The sequence below is a fragment of the Syngnathoides biaculeatus genome, chromosome 18 (assembly GCF_019802595.1).
Source record: "Syngnathoides biaculeatus isolate LvHL_M chromosome 18, ASM1980259v1, whole genome shotgun sequence".
Lineage (NCBI taxonomy): Eukaryota > Metazoa > Chordata > Actinopteri > Syngnathiformes > Syngnathidae > Syngnathoides > Syngnathoides biaculeatus.
The window spans coordinates 805,354-820,000 of NC_084657.1; the positions used below are offsets into that span (position 1 = coordinate 805,354).

Sequence of the window (14,647 nt, forward strand, 5' to 3'; positions counted from 1 at the left end):
ACGTCAATTGACCACATTGAACTGCCCTTCTGTAATGTTTAATTACGGCTTACGTCGTAAGGTTTCTTTTTTTTTTTTTAAGTGCAATTTTCCCACGCTTGCGTTTCTTCTTCTTCTTCTTTTTAATTTTCGGTTGATGAACACATCATGATACGATTCCAGCGTTTGGACGAAGCCGTCACGCCCCGTAATGAGTTGTTCTTATCAAGCGATTCGGTGGCGCCTGTCGGGAAAAACTAGTTGGCCAGGCGCTCACATCAGAGATATTGTTTGTTAACAAACAAAAAAAGGACTCATTGTTGACGCTCGTGCCTCATGAATTACGTGAATTCCTAACCGGGTCGACAAGAGAAAAGAGAGGTAAGTCGACCGCGACCCAAATGTTCTTCTTGCACTTGCTAACGGCACTTCATGCTAACACCAAAGTAAGGCATTAACGCTCACAGTTTGGAGGTTTTCAATGTATTTATTCGGGACACCTCCATGAAATGAGTGAGTTTCAGAGGAAGCCTTTTATGGGCTTTCTCCGGCATCCGTTCGTTTCGACGTCTCGTTAACTCCGAGCACAATTTCGGCGATGAACGTAAACCTGCGCGATTGCTGCTTGACGGCGAGACGAACAGTGACACGTTGAACGATTGTCGTCTTTCCTGAAATAGGGTGTTGTGCGACTCCAGTTAAAGAAATGAACGGAATCCATTGGTTGGGACAGACTAGCGTTTGAAAAATAATCGAGTGCGCAGGACGGTCCGGAGTAGCTAGCGAACCAGCTAGCTTTCTGCATCCACTCGCTGGCCGTTAGCTTCGCTGTGCAGTCCGAGAGCAGTGGCCGCAATTCTCCTCATAACGCTTGCTCGATTTAGATGTTACTTTTTGGTGAAGATGTTCATGTTGTTAAATTTGTTTTTGTTTTTTTTTTAAGTGAATGGGCATGTGTCCCAATATCCTAAAGTTACTAAACCAACGACTCTTTCCAATGAACACAGGGGAGGCAAAGTATTGACATCTCAGAAGCACGTAGTTTGTGTCAAGGTATTCAACGTTGTCGATATTGCTTCGCACTCTGCGCTCGGTTTCCTCCGGGCTAACTTTTTGTCACACAGAAAATAAAAAAAAGACAGAAAGACAGACTTATTAAAAAAAAAAAAAAAAAAAGATTCCATTCGCGTTGTCTCTTTCCTAGCGGGGTCACGGACAAAATGTAATTGTCGTTAGCATGGCACTGCATGTCGTCAGCGAGTGACGATGGATGAACAATATGTCCAGTTTGCGTTTTTGTGTTTCAGATTTGAGATGGAAGGAGACGAGTGCAGCTTCCCCCCAGACTCGTCAGATGACCACTCGCAAAGAGGAAGCGTCGCTTCTTCTGCCGCACTCTCCCACTGTATGCGTCATTGTGGAAAATACTCATCAGGAAATTTGCTTTTTTATTATTATTATTTCTGCACTCCTTACGTTTCAACTGTGTTTTCCCGAGCAGCTCAGGATGTGCTTGTGTACCTCTTTGGTGACAGCGCGGTGCACTTATCAGTGGAAGGGCTCAGCAGTGTCACTGTGCAAGAGTTGGGCCGCTTAGTCCGAGAGGCTCTTCGTGTTCCTGAGAGTGCCCAGGACGCTTTTGCCTTCTGGCTGTCGTCTCCCCTACTTGGTAAAAAAAAAAATGTAATCTACAAATATACACATGTACTGTTGTGTCGGTGCTGTGCTCTTTTACATTTCTTGCCTCGGAGCGAACGGAAGCTTTACAAATAAAGATATGCGCCATGATGACGACAAATGTCACCCCTTTCATCAACAGAGGTGCAGTTAAAGGCGAGGCATCACCCGTACAAAGTGTGTCGCCAGTGGCAAGACTTGCTGTACCGCTTCACGGACGCCTCTGAGGAGGACATTTCACAAGGTGGCTGTTTGGGCCGCGAGCCTTTGTTCCCGAGTTCCCGTTGATAACGTTTGAATTTGAAAATGGCGGCTTTTCCAATTGACATCAGTAAAACGTGTGTAACAAAAAAGCAATAGTTTTTTTCTTGTGAATTTATGTTCCAATATAGCTGAATGAAAAGTGTCAGTGAATTCATGAATCAAACGTCGTCGTCGTCGTAGCAACAGCAGCTCTCCTACTCGCACTCAAGGGTTTGCCTTTTCTCTCCTCAGATGAGCCCTGTCTTCAATACCGTCGGAACGTCTTTTTCCGCAAATCCAAAGAGCTGCAGGTACTTTTGAGCTTTGTTGAGTGAACAGCAAAGGTAATGTTCCTTTTCTGCTCACACCGTAACGTTGGATTGTGTTTTGATTCCGAGCAGTAAGTACGGCCTGGTAAATGTGTGACATAGTTGTGACGTCGCCTCATTTGGCGTCCCGGTCTACAGATAGAAGATGAGGGAGTGCTCCGACTTTTGTACGAAGAGGCCAAGAGCAACGTCATCACTGGACGATACCCGTGCGATCCGGAACACTGGGCTTCTCTCGGAGCCTTGACCCTCGCTCTGGACGAGGGGACGGGCCTGGACAGGCAGAAATTGACTTCGACCATGCGGTGAGTGAAGGTCGGCCGGAGCGCGACCGGCCGACCCGTTTAAGGTCGGTCTGTGTTCCGCTAGCGTTGTCGGTGCCGTGTCGCTCCGCCCGCAGCGAGAAGAAGCTGGCTTCTTTGGTTCCGGCGCACGTGGCCGCGGGGGGTGGAGGCTTATTCTCCACGTTGAGAGGGAAGTCCGGCCGTCAGGCGGGCTTGGAGCGCGATCTCTTGGAGGAGTACGTCAAGATCGGAGACTCTCGGCGACACTCTGAGATTTTACAGCGGTACCTCGGCACGTGTCACTCTCTGCCTTATTATGGGTAAGAGAATCCTGTCATCGCATCAAATAAAAAGAAGAATAAGAAGGAGAAGAGGAGGAAAAAAAAAAAAAAGATTTTTCACCCGTTTCAACAGATGCGCCTTCTTTGACGGAGAGATCGACAAACCGGCCCAAGGGATCCTCCAGAGGTTGAAACGCAAAGCTGTCAGTGTTTGCATCTCCCTGGAGGGAGTTTACGTCATGGACGTCAAGGAGAAAGTGGGTGCTCGTTATTTGTGCGCGTGACGTTTTGCCGCCCTCAGTCAACGCCGACGCTCCTCCTCTTCCTCGTTGGCGCAGCACGTGCTTCTGGGCCTGCGCTTCAGTGAGCTTTCCTGGGACCACAGCTACCCCGAGGAGGAAAGCGACTCGCACATCCTGTGGCTCGAGTTCGATGGCGACGAAGACGGCACTCCGGTTAACAAGTTGCTGAAGATTTACTCCAAACAAGTCAGTGGGTCGTCTTCTCGGGAGCATTGGGATGCAGACGTGCGCGAATCAAAAGTGATTCATAACAGAATGAAAAGCGCCGACGTAACAAGCCTTCTCGGTCGGGAAGTCTGATTTATGTTTATGGAAGAGGTGGCCGCACCTTTTGATCGTCAGGGATTTGTCAATTTAAAAGCAATGAGGCGTGGCATCTTTTAAGAACAAAAGTCACTCGTGCTTGAAGCAAAAGGTGTAATTGTCATGGCGAGAATTGCCTTCATTGCATCCTCACACGGGGAACTTGACAAAATGAAGTGCGTGCGTGCGTGCGTGCGTGCGTTTGTCAGGCAGAGCTGATGAGCGGCTTCATCGAGTTTTGCGTGGAGTTGAAGTCCGTGTCCGAGGGAGGAGCCGCGGCAGAAACGGACGGCGACGCGGGTCTGTCGCAGCAGGCGTCCGGCAAAGACGGCGGCGGGGACGAGAACGGACGGCGCCGGATGTTGCGCCGGCAGAGCAGCGTCGTGTGCAGCCGCGTCCGTTCGCTTCACACCATAAACTACGTGGACAACGGTGAGTTCCCGCCCCCTTCGCTGTGGCCAGAAACACAACCGAGCTCGTCTCTTCTCTTCTAGGAAAAGAAATCAAATGCTTCAAGCCCAAAAGAGCGGCCTCCTTTTTCACGCGACAGGCGTCCGCGCCCGTGTACTCTTCCGTGCAAGCGGCCGAGAGTCTGGAGCAGGGTTGAAGTTGCCGCCGCCGCCGCCGCCGCCTTCCTGCTCACCGAGACCAAAACAGAACTTTGAAAAGATTGAGATGTTGGACCAAGTGCGGGATCCGGGTTTGACCGCATCTATCGAATGACCTTCCGTGCATTTTTTTCACATCTATTCATGTCGACGCCAAGCCAGTTTTTTGGCTCGGGTCACAAGTGCTGAGCGCGGCCTCGCTCCATCCGCAGAAAGCCTTCTAGAAATGAAACGAAACGAAACGACTGTCGCGTGGAAGCCTTCGAGGTGTGAGCAACATTCAAAACCTCACGACTCTTTCTTTGTCCGTGGCAACTTAGCCTATCGCAAGACGACGTATACTACGTAATTGCGGGACAAATATTTTCAAGTCTAGTGCCTTGCTTCAGAGAAGGTCGGCGATGAAACAATAATTGAGGAATTTTTGATTGCGATGCGGTATTAGAGTTTGCTGACTTTGGATGGAAATCATCTTCACATTCTAAGTATGAACCCTTCACTCAACATTTCCAAATAACATACATGACGATGAAATGTCTTTTCATTGCAAACCGAAAGAGCGCCAAGAAGCTAACAGGAACGGGAGTTCTTAGCCTCTCGATTGGCCATGAAAGGAAGCGATAGTTGCGCACACGCACGGTCTTGATAGTCATGTCAAATTCCTTCGTTTTGCAGCGACCAACGCAACATTTTCATGCTCGTTGAGGTTTGCCAACGTATGTATGCATCCAAGCCAGCAGCACTGTCGTTTGCTAAATTCTCCTCTGCATGCCACTTTGTAGACTAGCCATTCCAATTCATAATATCATTTACGAAAAGGCTGCACTCGTTTCCAATTCCTTTTGTTTTTGTCTACTTTGCGTGTGGACGTGTACGTACACGCGTGATGTTGTCGCTCTTCAATCACTTTGCGGAAGCATCAAGTGCCTTTCGTGTTTGTGTGGATCTCGATGGCTTTCGTGCACTCGTGTTGCAAGCGTTGGGCTTTTATTTATTTTATTGACCAGTCAACTGTGTACTTTCTAATCTATTTTCCACATTCAACTCACTTTCCTCTCCTTGACGGGTGACTGAATTTTCTCTTTAGTCACTCAGCACGTCACCATGTTGATGCCCTTCTTTTATAAAATGGATGATTAGCCGTTTTTTTTTTCCAGCATTGCTATTAAGAGTGTACTTTCAACAATTGTACTTAATACAGAGTGCGTAAGGAAGTCATTGAGAACACGTTTAGTTGTACCAGACTTCACAATAAGTCTGTCTTTCTGTCTTACAATAAATAATATTGGAATGTTTATAATGTACTCTACGGTGGTTACATTGTTTTTTTGTTTTTTTTTTTACATTCAATATATCAATGCAAATATGATACTGGTGCTTGTGGAATGGAAGGCAACCTTGCTGGGTTCTTCTTTGTTTTTATAAAGTAACTCGTCTGAGATATTACAAATATTTGCATATATTCAGCCAACCTGAGAAGGGAGGCAGGTGTTGTTTTTTATTGAATTATTCTGTCAGGTTACGGGAACTCTTGGTTACAGCATTCAGTTCTATCATTAAGTAAATTTCAGTTTTTTTTTTTACATGGGATGTATAAATCTCAATGGATAGGTTTCCAATGATGCCATCTTGTGTGTCATGGAAGTCAAAGAACACAGGTGAAGCGTGAAGTTTTTTTTATCCGATTGGTCTAAGGACTGTGGTGACGTCAATGCAAACCTATAAATTGAAATTTCATTTTAGTCATAACTAATTATTTAAACGATCGTTTTCGGGATTTGTTAGGCTTGCAATATTTTCCCGGATAAACATGTCTCGTTTTAATAATTTGACCAATTAAATGACTGACTTTTTGTATTTAGAATTTTAAAAAAAATGTATCCTTTTCCTGTAGTCGCTCATCATTTGGATTTCGGTGTGGATTGTTTATCCGGGTCTATTACCCGGAAGTACAACGTTGTGGATTACGTAACGTCCTCTCGGCCACACAAACGCTCCGCTTGCAAATGGACGCGTCCGCAGGTTTGTTCAACATTTTATTTAGTTAATGAGTTAGATAATTCATGGTGTTCAGTGATATTGCCAAATACGTTTATTGCTCCCGGTTTCGGTTTTTTAGCAGGAAGTCTTTTTTCCCTTTTTCTTCTTCTTCTTCTTCTCCTTCTCCTGCTAGCTGATTGTGTTGCTTGAATTTGAGCCGAGCAGCCTTTGCAATGGACGCCGAAGCCGACGACGCAGGGAGGAAGCGTCGAGTGCACGGCATGTTGAAGCTCTACTACGGGCTCAACGGAGAAGGGAAGGCCGACGATACGCCGCCTTCCCTGGATCCGTGTGACATCAACGGGGCGCACTTTGACCCCGAGGACTACCTAAACAAGGTGAGGGCCTTCCTCCGTTCACTCTCCCGTCATGATGATAAATAAACAAGTCCATTGAAGCCCGGTCCATACACCACTCACGGGGCACGAGCGCATTCATAACATTGTTCGTTCCGTTCTCCATTTCTTGATTCTGCGGCTTTTGATGTTCACGAGCTGCCCTGCAAAGATTAGACAGTCGCGCATTTTCGATTCTTCCTCCTGAAATGTCGACCTAAACTTAAATGTGCCCAAGTTTTTGAGGATACGCCAAGGAAGGTGTTGACGTACCGTCGCATACGAAAGACGTCTGACGTGCGCTTTGTGTCCCAATTCAGCTCCGGAGGGAGTGCTCCCTCGCAGAGCTGATGGACCAGGAGACCTGCATGGTCAAGCAGATCCGTTCTTTGGACAGCGACATGCAGACGTTGGTCTACGAAAACTACAACAAATTCATATCGGCCACAGGTGGGGGGGGGGGGGGGGGGCTTTGACTGTATATGACCGCCGACACCTGGAGTAGAACCCGACCCTCTGGTATTTTCTTTTGGCAGACACCATAAGGAAGATGAAGAATGATTTCAAAAAGATGGAGGACGAAATGGACTGCCTGTCCGCTAACATGGCGGCCATCACCGATTTTAGCGCTCGCATCAGCGGTACCCTCGAAGACCAGCACGCTCAGATCACCAAACTCTCCGGTGAGACGGCGGAACTTTGCGGTCCGCTTGAGCGGGTTGCGCTCCGCTTTACGTGTCCCGTTTCCTTTCCGTCTTCCCTCTTCCCTCTTAGGGGTTCACGCTCTGTTGAGGAAGTTGCAGTTTCTGTTCGAACTGCCCGCCAGGTTGAAGAAGTGCTTGGAGCTGCGGGCGTACGCTCAAGCGGTGACTTCCCACCGGCGCGCTCGCTGCGTGCTGCAACAGTACAGCCACCTGCCCTCCTTCAAGGGCATCCAGGACGACTGCCGCGCCATCGTGGACCAGCTGGCGCAGGAGCTTCGGCGGAAGTTCCGGTCAGTGGACAGAGATGTCATCGGGAACGGCGGAAAAAAACGAGGTAGATGGCGCTCACGTCCGCTTCTGCTCGCAGGGACGGCGGCTCCGGCCCCAAAGACCTCTCGGAGTGCGTCGAGCTGCTGCTGCAGTTGGACGAGCCCGCGGAGGAGCTGTGTGAAAAGTTCCTGAGCCACGCGGGCGCCCGCCTAACGTTGGACCTGCGGAGCCTGGAGGCCGAGATAAGACCCGGCCCGGCGCCCGCCTCCAACTCCGACATCCTGGAGTTCATGGACAGGGGCTGCAACGAATTTGTCAGCAGCCTGTGTCTGGTCATCACGTCTTACCAGGAGCTGTTTGTCAACCGCGCTCAGACGGGCGAGCTGGCGTCCAAAAATATTCCTCAGATGGCGACCGGCAAGCTGCACGCCTTCGTGGACGATCTGGCCGCTCGCTATTTCTCGCTCGTCGAGCGACGGATCGGAGCGGAGAAGGGGGTGGGCGATAACTCCCTCCTGGTCCGCGCCCTGGACCGCTTCCACCGCAGGCTCCAGGCCGTGGCCAAGCTGCTGCCGGACTCCCCGGTGCCCGAGCGAGGCGCCGAGATCGTCATCCGCGCCGCCGCCGAGCGAGTCAGGCAGTACCTGGCCGCTCTCCAGAGCTTCTACGTGGACAGCCTGACCGACGTGAGGCAGGCCCTGGCGACGCCTCGCCTGGCGCCGGGCGTTCCCCGCTCGGGGGGTCCGGCCTCCGGCAGGGACGCCCCGACGGGCCTCCCGGAGCTGCTCTCCTCCCTGTCGGCTTCGCTTCTCAATCAGATCAAGTCGGTGTTGGCGTCTGTGCATCTGTTCACGGCCAAGGACATCACCTTCTCCAATAAGCCCTACTTTAAGGTGACGTTTTTGGCTTCTGGGTTTTGCTGCTGTTTATTTTACTACGCGCTCAGTGGTGGCTTCTTTTGTCTTCTCGTAGGGCGAATTCTGCTGCCAGGGCGTCCGCGAGAGTCTGGTCGTGAGTTTCATAAAGTTTGTGTGTCAGTCCTCTCGGCAGTTTTGCGAGAGCGCGGGAGACAAGGGGGGGTCCACCCCGCCGGCCCTCCTGTTGCTCCTTTCTCGACTCTGCTTGGATTACGAAACCTCCACAATCTCTTACATCCTCACACTTACCGACGAGCAGTTCCTGGCACAGGTTAAGAGCTGACCGTCTGCTACTTTTATGCCGTCGGGCGGCTTGTTTGCTGCAATTGTCTCGTCCTTTTTTTTTTTTTTTTTTTCTTTCGGTACATCATCAGCACCACAGTCCGGTGACGGCGGTCACCGCTCTTTGCGCGGATGCCCGGGAGGCGGCGCAGAAGCTTCTCAACCATTACGTCAAGGTTGATAAAATGGCCGAAACCTTCGTTTGATTCGCGCTCGCTCGGACTCTCGGCTCAGTTCTTCCCGTACGCCTTTGTCTTTGCATTTGCAGGTTCAAGGTCTGATTATTTCCCAGATGCTTCGAAAGAGCGTGGAAACGCGAGACTGGGTCAACACTATCGAGCCTCGCAACGTGCGCGCGGTGATGAAGAGAGTCGTGGAGGACGCCACCTCCATCGACGTGCAGGTGACGTCTTCGGCCTTGGAGCGTTTTTCTCGAGAGCAGACGGCCTCCATTCTTTGACGCGGCCGCAGGTGGGTCTCCTGTACGAGGAAGGCGTGCGGAAGGCGCACAGCAGCGATTCCAGCAAGAGGACCTTCTCCGTCTACAGCAGCTCAAGGCAGCAAAGTCGTTACGCCGCGAGCTACACGCCGAGGTACGCCGCTTTTCGTGTCCCGGTTTTTCCACCGGGGGGAGCTCTTGAACACCAACAGTGAGAAGGGGGAGACCTTATCATGCTTGACAGAAGTGTAGAACTCGCATCGCTTCAATATCTCCTTTGTTTCAGTTAGCTAGGTGTGCGACGACGCCACCGAATGCCAGGAAGCGAATTTTACCGTCATTGTTTTTTTTTTTTTTTTTTTGCAGTGCCCCCATGGACACCAACCTGCTGAGCAACATCCACAAGCTGTTTTCCGAGCGCATCGACATCTTCAGCTCAGTGGACTTCAACAAGGTCCGTACGCGGAGTGGACGCGCGTCCTCGCAAAATGGGCTCCTGACGACGTTTCGCGGCCTCTTTCAGGTTTCCGTGATGACGGGAATCATCAAAATCAGCTTGAAGACGTTCCTGGAGTGCGTCCGGCTGCGCACTTTCGGCCGCTACGGGCTGCAGCAGATCCAAGTCGACTGCCACTACCTGCAGATGTACTTGTGGCGCTTCGTGTCCGACGAGAACCTGGTCCATTTCCTGCTGGATGAGATTGTGGGAAGCTCCGCCCACCGCTGCCTGGACCCCGCCCCGATGGAGCAAAGCGTGATTGAAGTTATCTGCGAACGAGGTTGAAGGTCAAAGTGCAGCGGCGGCGCCCGCTGGACATCATTACGTGTACGTTGTAGCGCGGAGCTGTACATAAAGCATTGGTGGCGTATTAATACCGTCAGACTGGCCTTATTGACAAATCTCCCGGACGCTAAAATAGTAATCAAATACTAAGTAAGTAAGATGCTACAGAACTTGGAATACTTGAAGGGACTTTCTCGTGGATGCTGTCTGTAATGAGGAACTGAGCATTTTTGTCCTGCTGGCATTTATTAATCTGAATTAAAAAAAAAAAAAAAAAGATGGACTTGATCAAAGCAGACCCATGTGTTGTGCCGTGTGCGTTTTTTTTTTTTTTTTTTTTTTTTTTTAGTACACGTTAGAGTCTTGATTGCAGCATTAATTGAATATATCACTGAATAATAGTATCTACTGTGCTCTTTCGGGGTGCACCGTCCACGTTTTCTACTTCTGACCTCAATTTTTGTGTCCGGTGCTGTTTGACACTGGGTCGGGAAAAGTAATCTTCACGAAAATATGTAAATGAAATGTGTATATTGCGTCCATTGTCCAAAGACGTTTGTTGTCTGTACTTGAGCATTTGAACTGTGAGGGAAAACAGATGAAAAAAAAAAAAAAAACCACATTCGATGGTGCTGTGCACTTATTACTAAATTGCTCGCCCCCTCATCTTTTTTTTTTCTCCATGTGAACAAACAGCAAAATATGTAATCATTCATCGGTGTTTCACAAACGTCCGCCATTTGTTTCTGCATGTTGTGCGGCCACTGGTGACGCCACCTAAGCTGACCGACCTGATTGGGCGAAGCCTCCCGTCCCCGCCCTCTTCAGATTCCTGTTGGGACATGCGATTGGCTGGACTGCCGGTGGCGTCGGCTAAGGGGGCGTGTCCCCGCGGCGGCTCGACTGCGGCAATTTCCGTTGGCCAAAATTTGGGGCGACTTCTCCTCACCAGTAAGTTCAACAAATTGTTGGCATATTTTTTCATCGTTGTGTTGTTAACGTCATTATTCCATATAGCAGTTCAAAGCAGTAGAACAGTTAATAAGCAGCATTAATTTTGCCCCACGTATTTTTTTTTCAGGATTGAATGAAGCAACTTAGTGATGTTGTTTGCATGTGACGATAACAAAATGAAACCGAACAATTATTGTTTTCCCGCTGAAATAGAAATATTTTGGAAAAAAATATTCAATGGCTTTGGAAAGTGTCGGCCTAATGACCTCAATTCAGAACTGTATTATTATTATTATTATTATTATTATTATTGGAATGGCAGATTTGGTTGTTGTTTTTTTTTATTTTTTTGTTCCTCAGATTTTGCGTACCGGTGCCCATTTACGTGTGTTTGCATTTACATGTCTATCTATGTGTAAATCTCTTTCATCTTTGCTGCATTCATGCACAGCCCTGATTGTACATGATCAACGTAGAGCACTGGAGTCGATGTTCTTTGGCTGAAAAAAGGATTTGATAGCCTCGCGTCTTCTCATTTCAGATGTGCTAATGTTTTGACAGCAGACTAATAATGAGGTCAAAGTGTCAAGCGGCGTCGGGCAAATCCGTCCACGGCGCAGAGAAGGAGTTTGGGGGAACCCTGGGTGAGTCGGAACCATTTGCCGGGGAGGGAAGTCCAACCCCGACGCAACCTGGTGGACTGTCCCGTGTTTGACAGGATTTGCGTCGTCGTCGCAGTGGCTCACTTGTCGAAAAGCTTTCCCGTGACCCCCCCCCTCCCCCCCCAGGCGCCGTTTGCATCACCACCTTTCTCCCGCTGACGCTGCTTTCCCTGGTTTGCGGGAGTCGATCTCCCGACGGAGCTCTGCTCCGCTGGCCGCCGCCGTTGCCCTCGCCGGAGCAGCTGTGGGACCCTCGGGCCCCCCCCCTCCTGCTGAGCTGGATCGCTTTGCACGCCTTCCTTTACTCGCTGCCGTTGGGCAAGGTACGGGCGCTGTTCCTAATGTTGCTCTTGTGGTTGTTGTTGTCATTTGTTCCCAATAACGTTCGGGCAGGTCTGCGAGGGAATTCGACTGAGAGACGGAACGCGCCTCAAGTACCCCGTAAACGGTATGCCTCGGATCGGTCGGGACGAGTGAAGTGGCAAAAGGCCACGGGACGCGGCAGACTCGTGCTCTGGTTTCCAGTACATTGGACCCAGGTGATGCGTGGCCCTCGCCCCTTTCCAGGCTTCCACAGCCTGTGCATCAGCGGCGCTCTGCTGGTGCTGCTCCTGACGCTGGACGTTCCTGTGGCGTTCCTGTTCAAGCTGACGTTGCCGCTGGCCACCTGCGCGACGGGAGTCTCCTTCGCGCTCTCCGCCTACCTGTACGTTCGCTCCTTTTGGGCCCCCCCTCACGCGCTTGCTTTGGGGGGCAACACGGGTGAGAACGCCGCCGTCAGTATCGAGATGTGCCCGATTGTGAACTTCTCATTCAAGCTAACGGGAAATTCTGGATTTCATTGCTAAGGTGCCAATGACAACATGTTGTAAAAGTCGGATCCCAAATTCTGCCTTTACGTACACCAAATGGCACCGGGGGAAGTATTCTGATTATGATGAATATCATCATCTTATTATTATTATTGTAGTTTTAGGCCTTTTTTTATTGAGCTGCCCCTGCAAGATGTTTACATTTTCTGATATCGTTCAACACAAAGGAGTATTTTTCTAATCATGCAGGACTTGTATTATTTCTCTTAACATCTTGATTGTTATGCATTTGACTTTTTTTTTTTTTTTTTTTCCTCTGGGTTAGGAAATGTTCTGTACGACTTCTTCATTGGACGGGAGCTGAACCCCCGCATCGGTCATTTTGACCTGAAATACTTCTGTGAGCTCCGACCGGGTCTGATTGGCTGGGTGAGTGGAACTCAAGAACAAGTTGACGTTTTTTCTGGTCCGCAAAATCATTTTGGACGTGACGAATTTCAAAAGTTGTTTTCTTGTCAGATCGACGTCATATTTGCGTCATTGTCCTCTGACGCTTTTTTCGGAATACTGCCAGCAGGTGGCGATGTTGTTCAACACGTGAAACCACAAAGATGATTGCAGTCCTTTCTTTTTTTTTTCTCTCCCTTTCGACTGACTGAATCGTAATTGTATTCTCTCCCCTCCCCGCATTTGTCCATGAATTTCATCCAAAACATTCGATCTGAAGACCCCGAAAAGCAAAAATCCAGCTTTTATTGACGTGACGTCAATATATTGAATTTCTGGTGCTCAGAGGCAAACCAGGAAAGCCTTTCAAGCGAGCCGCGTAGGCGAGGACACAAAAACCTCCCACCAACTTTGTGTGGGAGCTTCGGCCTGACAGCAATTTTTCAGTCCTTTGGAATTGGAAAAAGCTTTTTGCCGAAGTCTTCTCAGCGCGCGCAAGCGTGACACACGACAGATGGAACATCAATATATGATGTGATTTGGTGCCCCCCCCACCCGCCACCCCCACCCCGAACACGCTCAGTTCACTCGGGATGACGGGGTTGATTTTCACTCCGGCCTCCGAAACCGCCGACCGCCGCGCGAGGTCATTCCGCCGTTGATCTTTGCGGAGCGCTCGGAACCACAATCAGGACGACTGCGTTCGAAAGCACGCACTTTTTGTGTTGGTGCGTTCGTCTGGGGGGAGTCGAAGCGCACATTTGACGCCCCGAACGCTACTTCCAACATGAATATTGAAATCGTATACGTGAGAGTCTGCCTGCACGTAGTGGAACAAAAACAACCGCGTGACCCGACAAGAAATGCAGCAAGTTTTGAAACACTGTCAGTTGGACCCAACTCCCCCCCCCCCCCCAACGCCGTGTCTTTCAGGTGGTGCTCAACTTTGGCGTGCTGATGCAAGAAGTGGAACTTCGGGGCTCCGCCTCCCTCGCCATGATCCTGGTCAACAGTTTTCAGTTGCTGTACGTGGCCGACGCTCTCTGGAACGAGGTCCGGATGCAAAGTGGCAAAGTACTCCAGAATACTCGCGCTCGGTCGGGCTGACCCGCTCGTGCCCCCCCCTTTCCAACAGGAGGCGGTCTTGACCACGATGGACATCGCGCACGACGGTTTCGGCTTCATGCTGGTCTTCGGCGACCTGAGCTGGGTCCCCTTCGCGTACGGGCTGCAGGCGGCCTTTCTGGTGGAGCATCCTCAAGATCTGAGCCCGCCGGCGGTCGCTGCCATCGTAGCTTTAAAGGGTGAGCGCGTTTCCGGTCTGACTTTCACAATACGTACGCTGCTCCATTCTTAAAGTACGACTTATCCGTCCGTCGCAGGTATCGGATATTATATCTTCCGAAAATCCAACTCGCAGAAGAATCAGTTCCGGAGGAACCCGGCCCACCCAAGCGTCGCAAGTCAGTGCCCGTCGATTGAATCTTCTCCGTGACTCGGCGCCGCTCTCATCTGCGTCGTCCTCCGCTGGTCTCAGGGCTGGAGACCATCGCCACGGCGACGGGGAAGCGCTTGCTGGTGTCCGGTTGGTGGGGTCTCGTTCGCCATCCCAATTACTTGGGGGATCTCCTCATGGCCTTGGCTTGGTCTCTGCCGTGCGGTAAGAACGTAGTAACCCCCCCAACCGTACACGTGTCCAGGTCGTTCCCGTTCCTGACACATTTGAGGAATTCATCTAAAGTATCACGAAGAGAATTGGAATCACCTCCATTGATAGCGACGAGGGGTGTGGATGGCTTTGGGGTACTTTGCAACCCACGTGCGTTCTCTTCCTTCCTTCCTTCCTTCCTTCCTTCCTTCCTTCCTTCCTTCCTTCCTTTGTTGCCAGACGCAAGGGAAGGTCCCCCGTTAAAATGGAGGCTGTCAGTTCTTTGTTAGCGCTGACACAAAATACACGCTGTGACTCATTGTTTGGCTGCTTTTGTAACAGAGAAG

General features: G+C 50.2%; 3 protein-coding genes across 7 annotated transcripts in view; all 3 read left to right on the top strand.

Moving 5' to 3' along the window:
• The first annotated feature begins 4 nt into the window (after positions 1–4).
• Positions 5–5,310, top strand: frmd8 (FERM domain containing 8). Of its 2 annotated transcripts, none has more exons than XM_061803765.1 (11): positions 5–360; positions 1,287–1,384; positions 1,481–1,648; positions 1,799–1,900; positions 2,152–2,210; positions 2,367–2,533; positions 2,629–2,832; positions 2,927–3,050; positions 3,132–3,281; positions 3,608–3,830; positions 3,893–5,310. In XM_061803765.1, the coding sequence occupies exons 2-11, from the start codon at positions 1,294–1,296 to the stop codon at positions 4,003–4,005; spliced, it is 1,401 nt and encodes a 466-aa protein (XP_061659749.1). In that variant the 5' UTR covers positions 5–360; positions 1,287–1,293; the 3' UTR covers positions 4,006–5,310. The 2 variants fall into 2 exon arrangements, with proteins under 2 accessions (XP_061659749.1, XP_061659751.1); XM_061803767.1 differs by lacking the exon at positions 5–360 and adding an exon at positions 659–1,032.
• A 595-nt stretch (positions 5,311–5,905) lies between these two features.
• On the top strand, positions 5,906–10,086 carry vps51 (VPS51 subunit of GARP complex). 2 transcript variants are annotated; one of them, XM_061803659.1, is made up of 13 exons: positions 5,906–6,028; positions 6,180–6,384; positions 6,702–6,831; positions 6,918–7,064; positions 7,156–7,375; positions 7,453–8,248; positions 8,328–8,543; positions 8,647–8,730; positions 8,823–8,957; positions 9,026–9,147; positions 9,360–9,447; positions 9,517–9,796; positions 9,830–10,086. In XM_061803659.1, exons 2-12 carry the CDS (start codon positions 6,220–6,222, stop codon positions 9,775–9,777), a joined length of 2,364 nt encoding a protein of 787 aa, XP_061659643.1. In that variant the 5' UTR covers positions 5,906–6,028; positions 6,180–6,219; the 3' UTR covers positions 9,778–9,796; positions 9,830–10,086. The 2 variants fall into 2 exon arrangements, with proteins under 2 accessions (XP_061659643.1, XP_061659642.1); XM_061803658.1 differs by having other exon boundaries at positions 9,517–10,086.
• A 22-nt stretch (positions 10,087–10,108) lies between these two features.
• Positions 10,109–14,647, top strand: part of tm7sf2 (transmembrane 7 superfamily member 2) — a 5,684-nt gene continuing 1,145 nt past the window's right edge. Inside the window, exons 1-11 of one of the 3 annotated variants that reach the window (XM_061803662.1) lie at positions 10,110–10,728; positions 11,273–11,375; positions 11,520–11,716; positions 11,787–11,841; positions 11,961–12,155; positions 12,531–12,634; positions 13,586–13,705; positions 13,788–13,956; positions 14,035–14,115; positions 14,190–14,312; positions 14,643–14,647. The exon at positions 14,643–14,647 is cut by the window's right edge and continues 63 nt beyond it. In XM_061803662.1, the coding sequence (XP_061659646.1) occupies positions 11,303–11,375; positions 11,520–11,716; positions 11,787–11,841; positions 11,961–12,155; positions 12,531–12,634; positions 13,586–13,705; positions 13,788–13,956; positions 14,035–14,115; positions 14,190–14,312; positions 14,643–14,647 (1,122 nt within the window). In that variant the 5' untranslated portion in view covers positions 10,110–10,728; positions 11,273–11,302. Of the gene's footprint in view, positions 10,729–11,272; positions 11,376–11,519; positions 11,717–11,786; positions 11,842–11,960; positions 12,156–12,530; positions 12,635–13,585; positions 13,706–13,787; positions 13,957–14,034; positions 14,116–14,189; positions 14,313–14,642 lie in introns of all 3 variants that reach the window. The other 2 variants (XM_061803661.1, XM_061803660.1) reach the window with 2 other exon arrangements.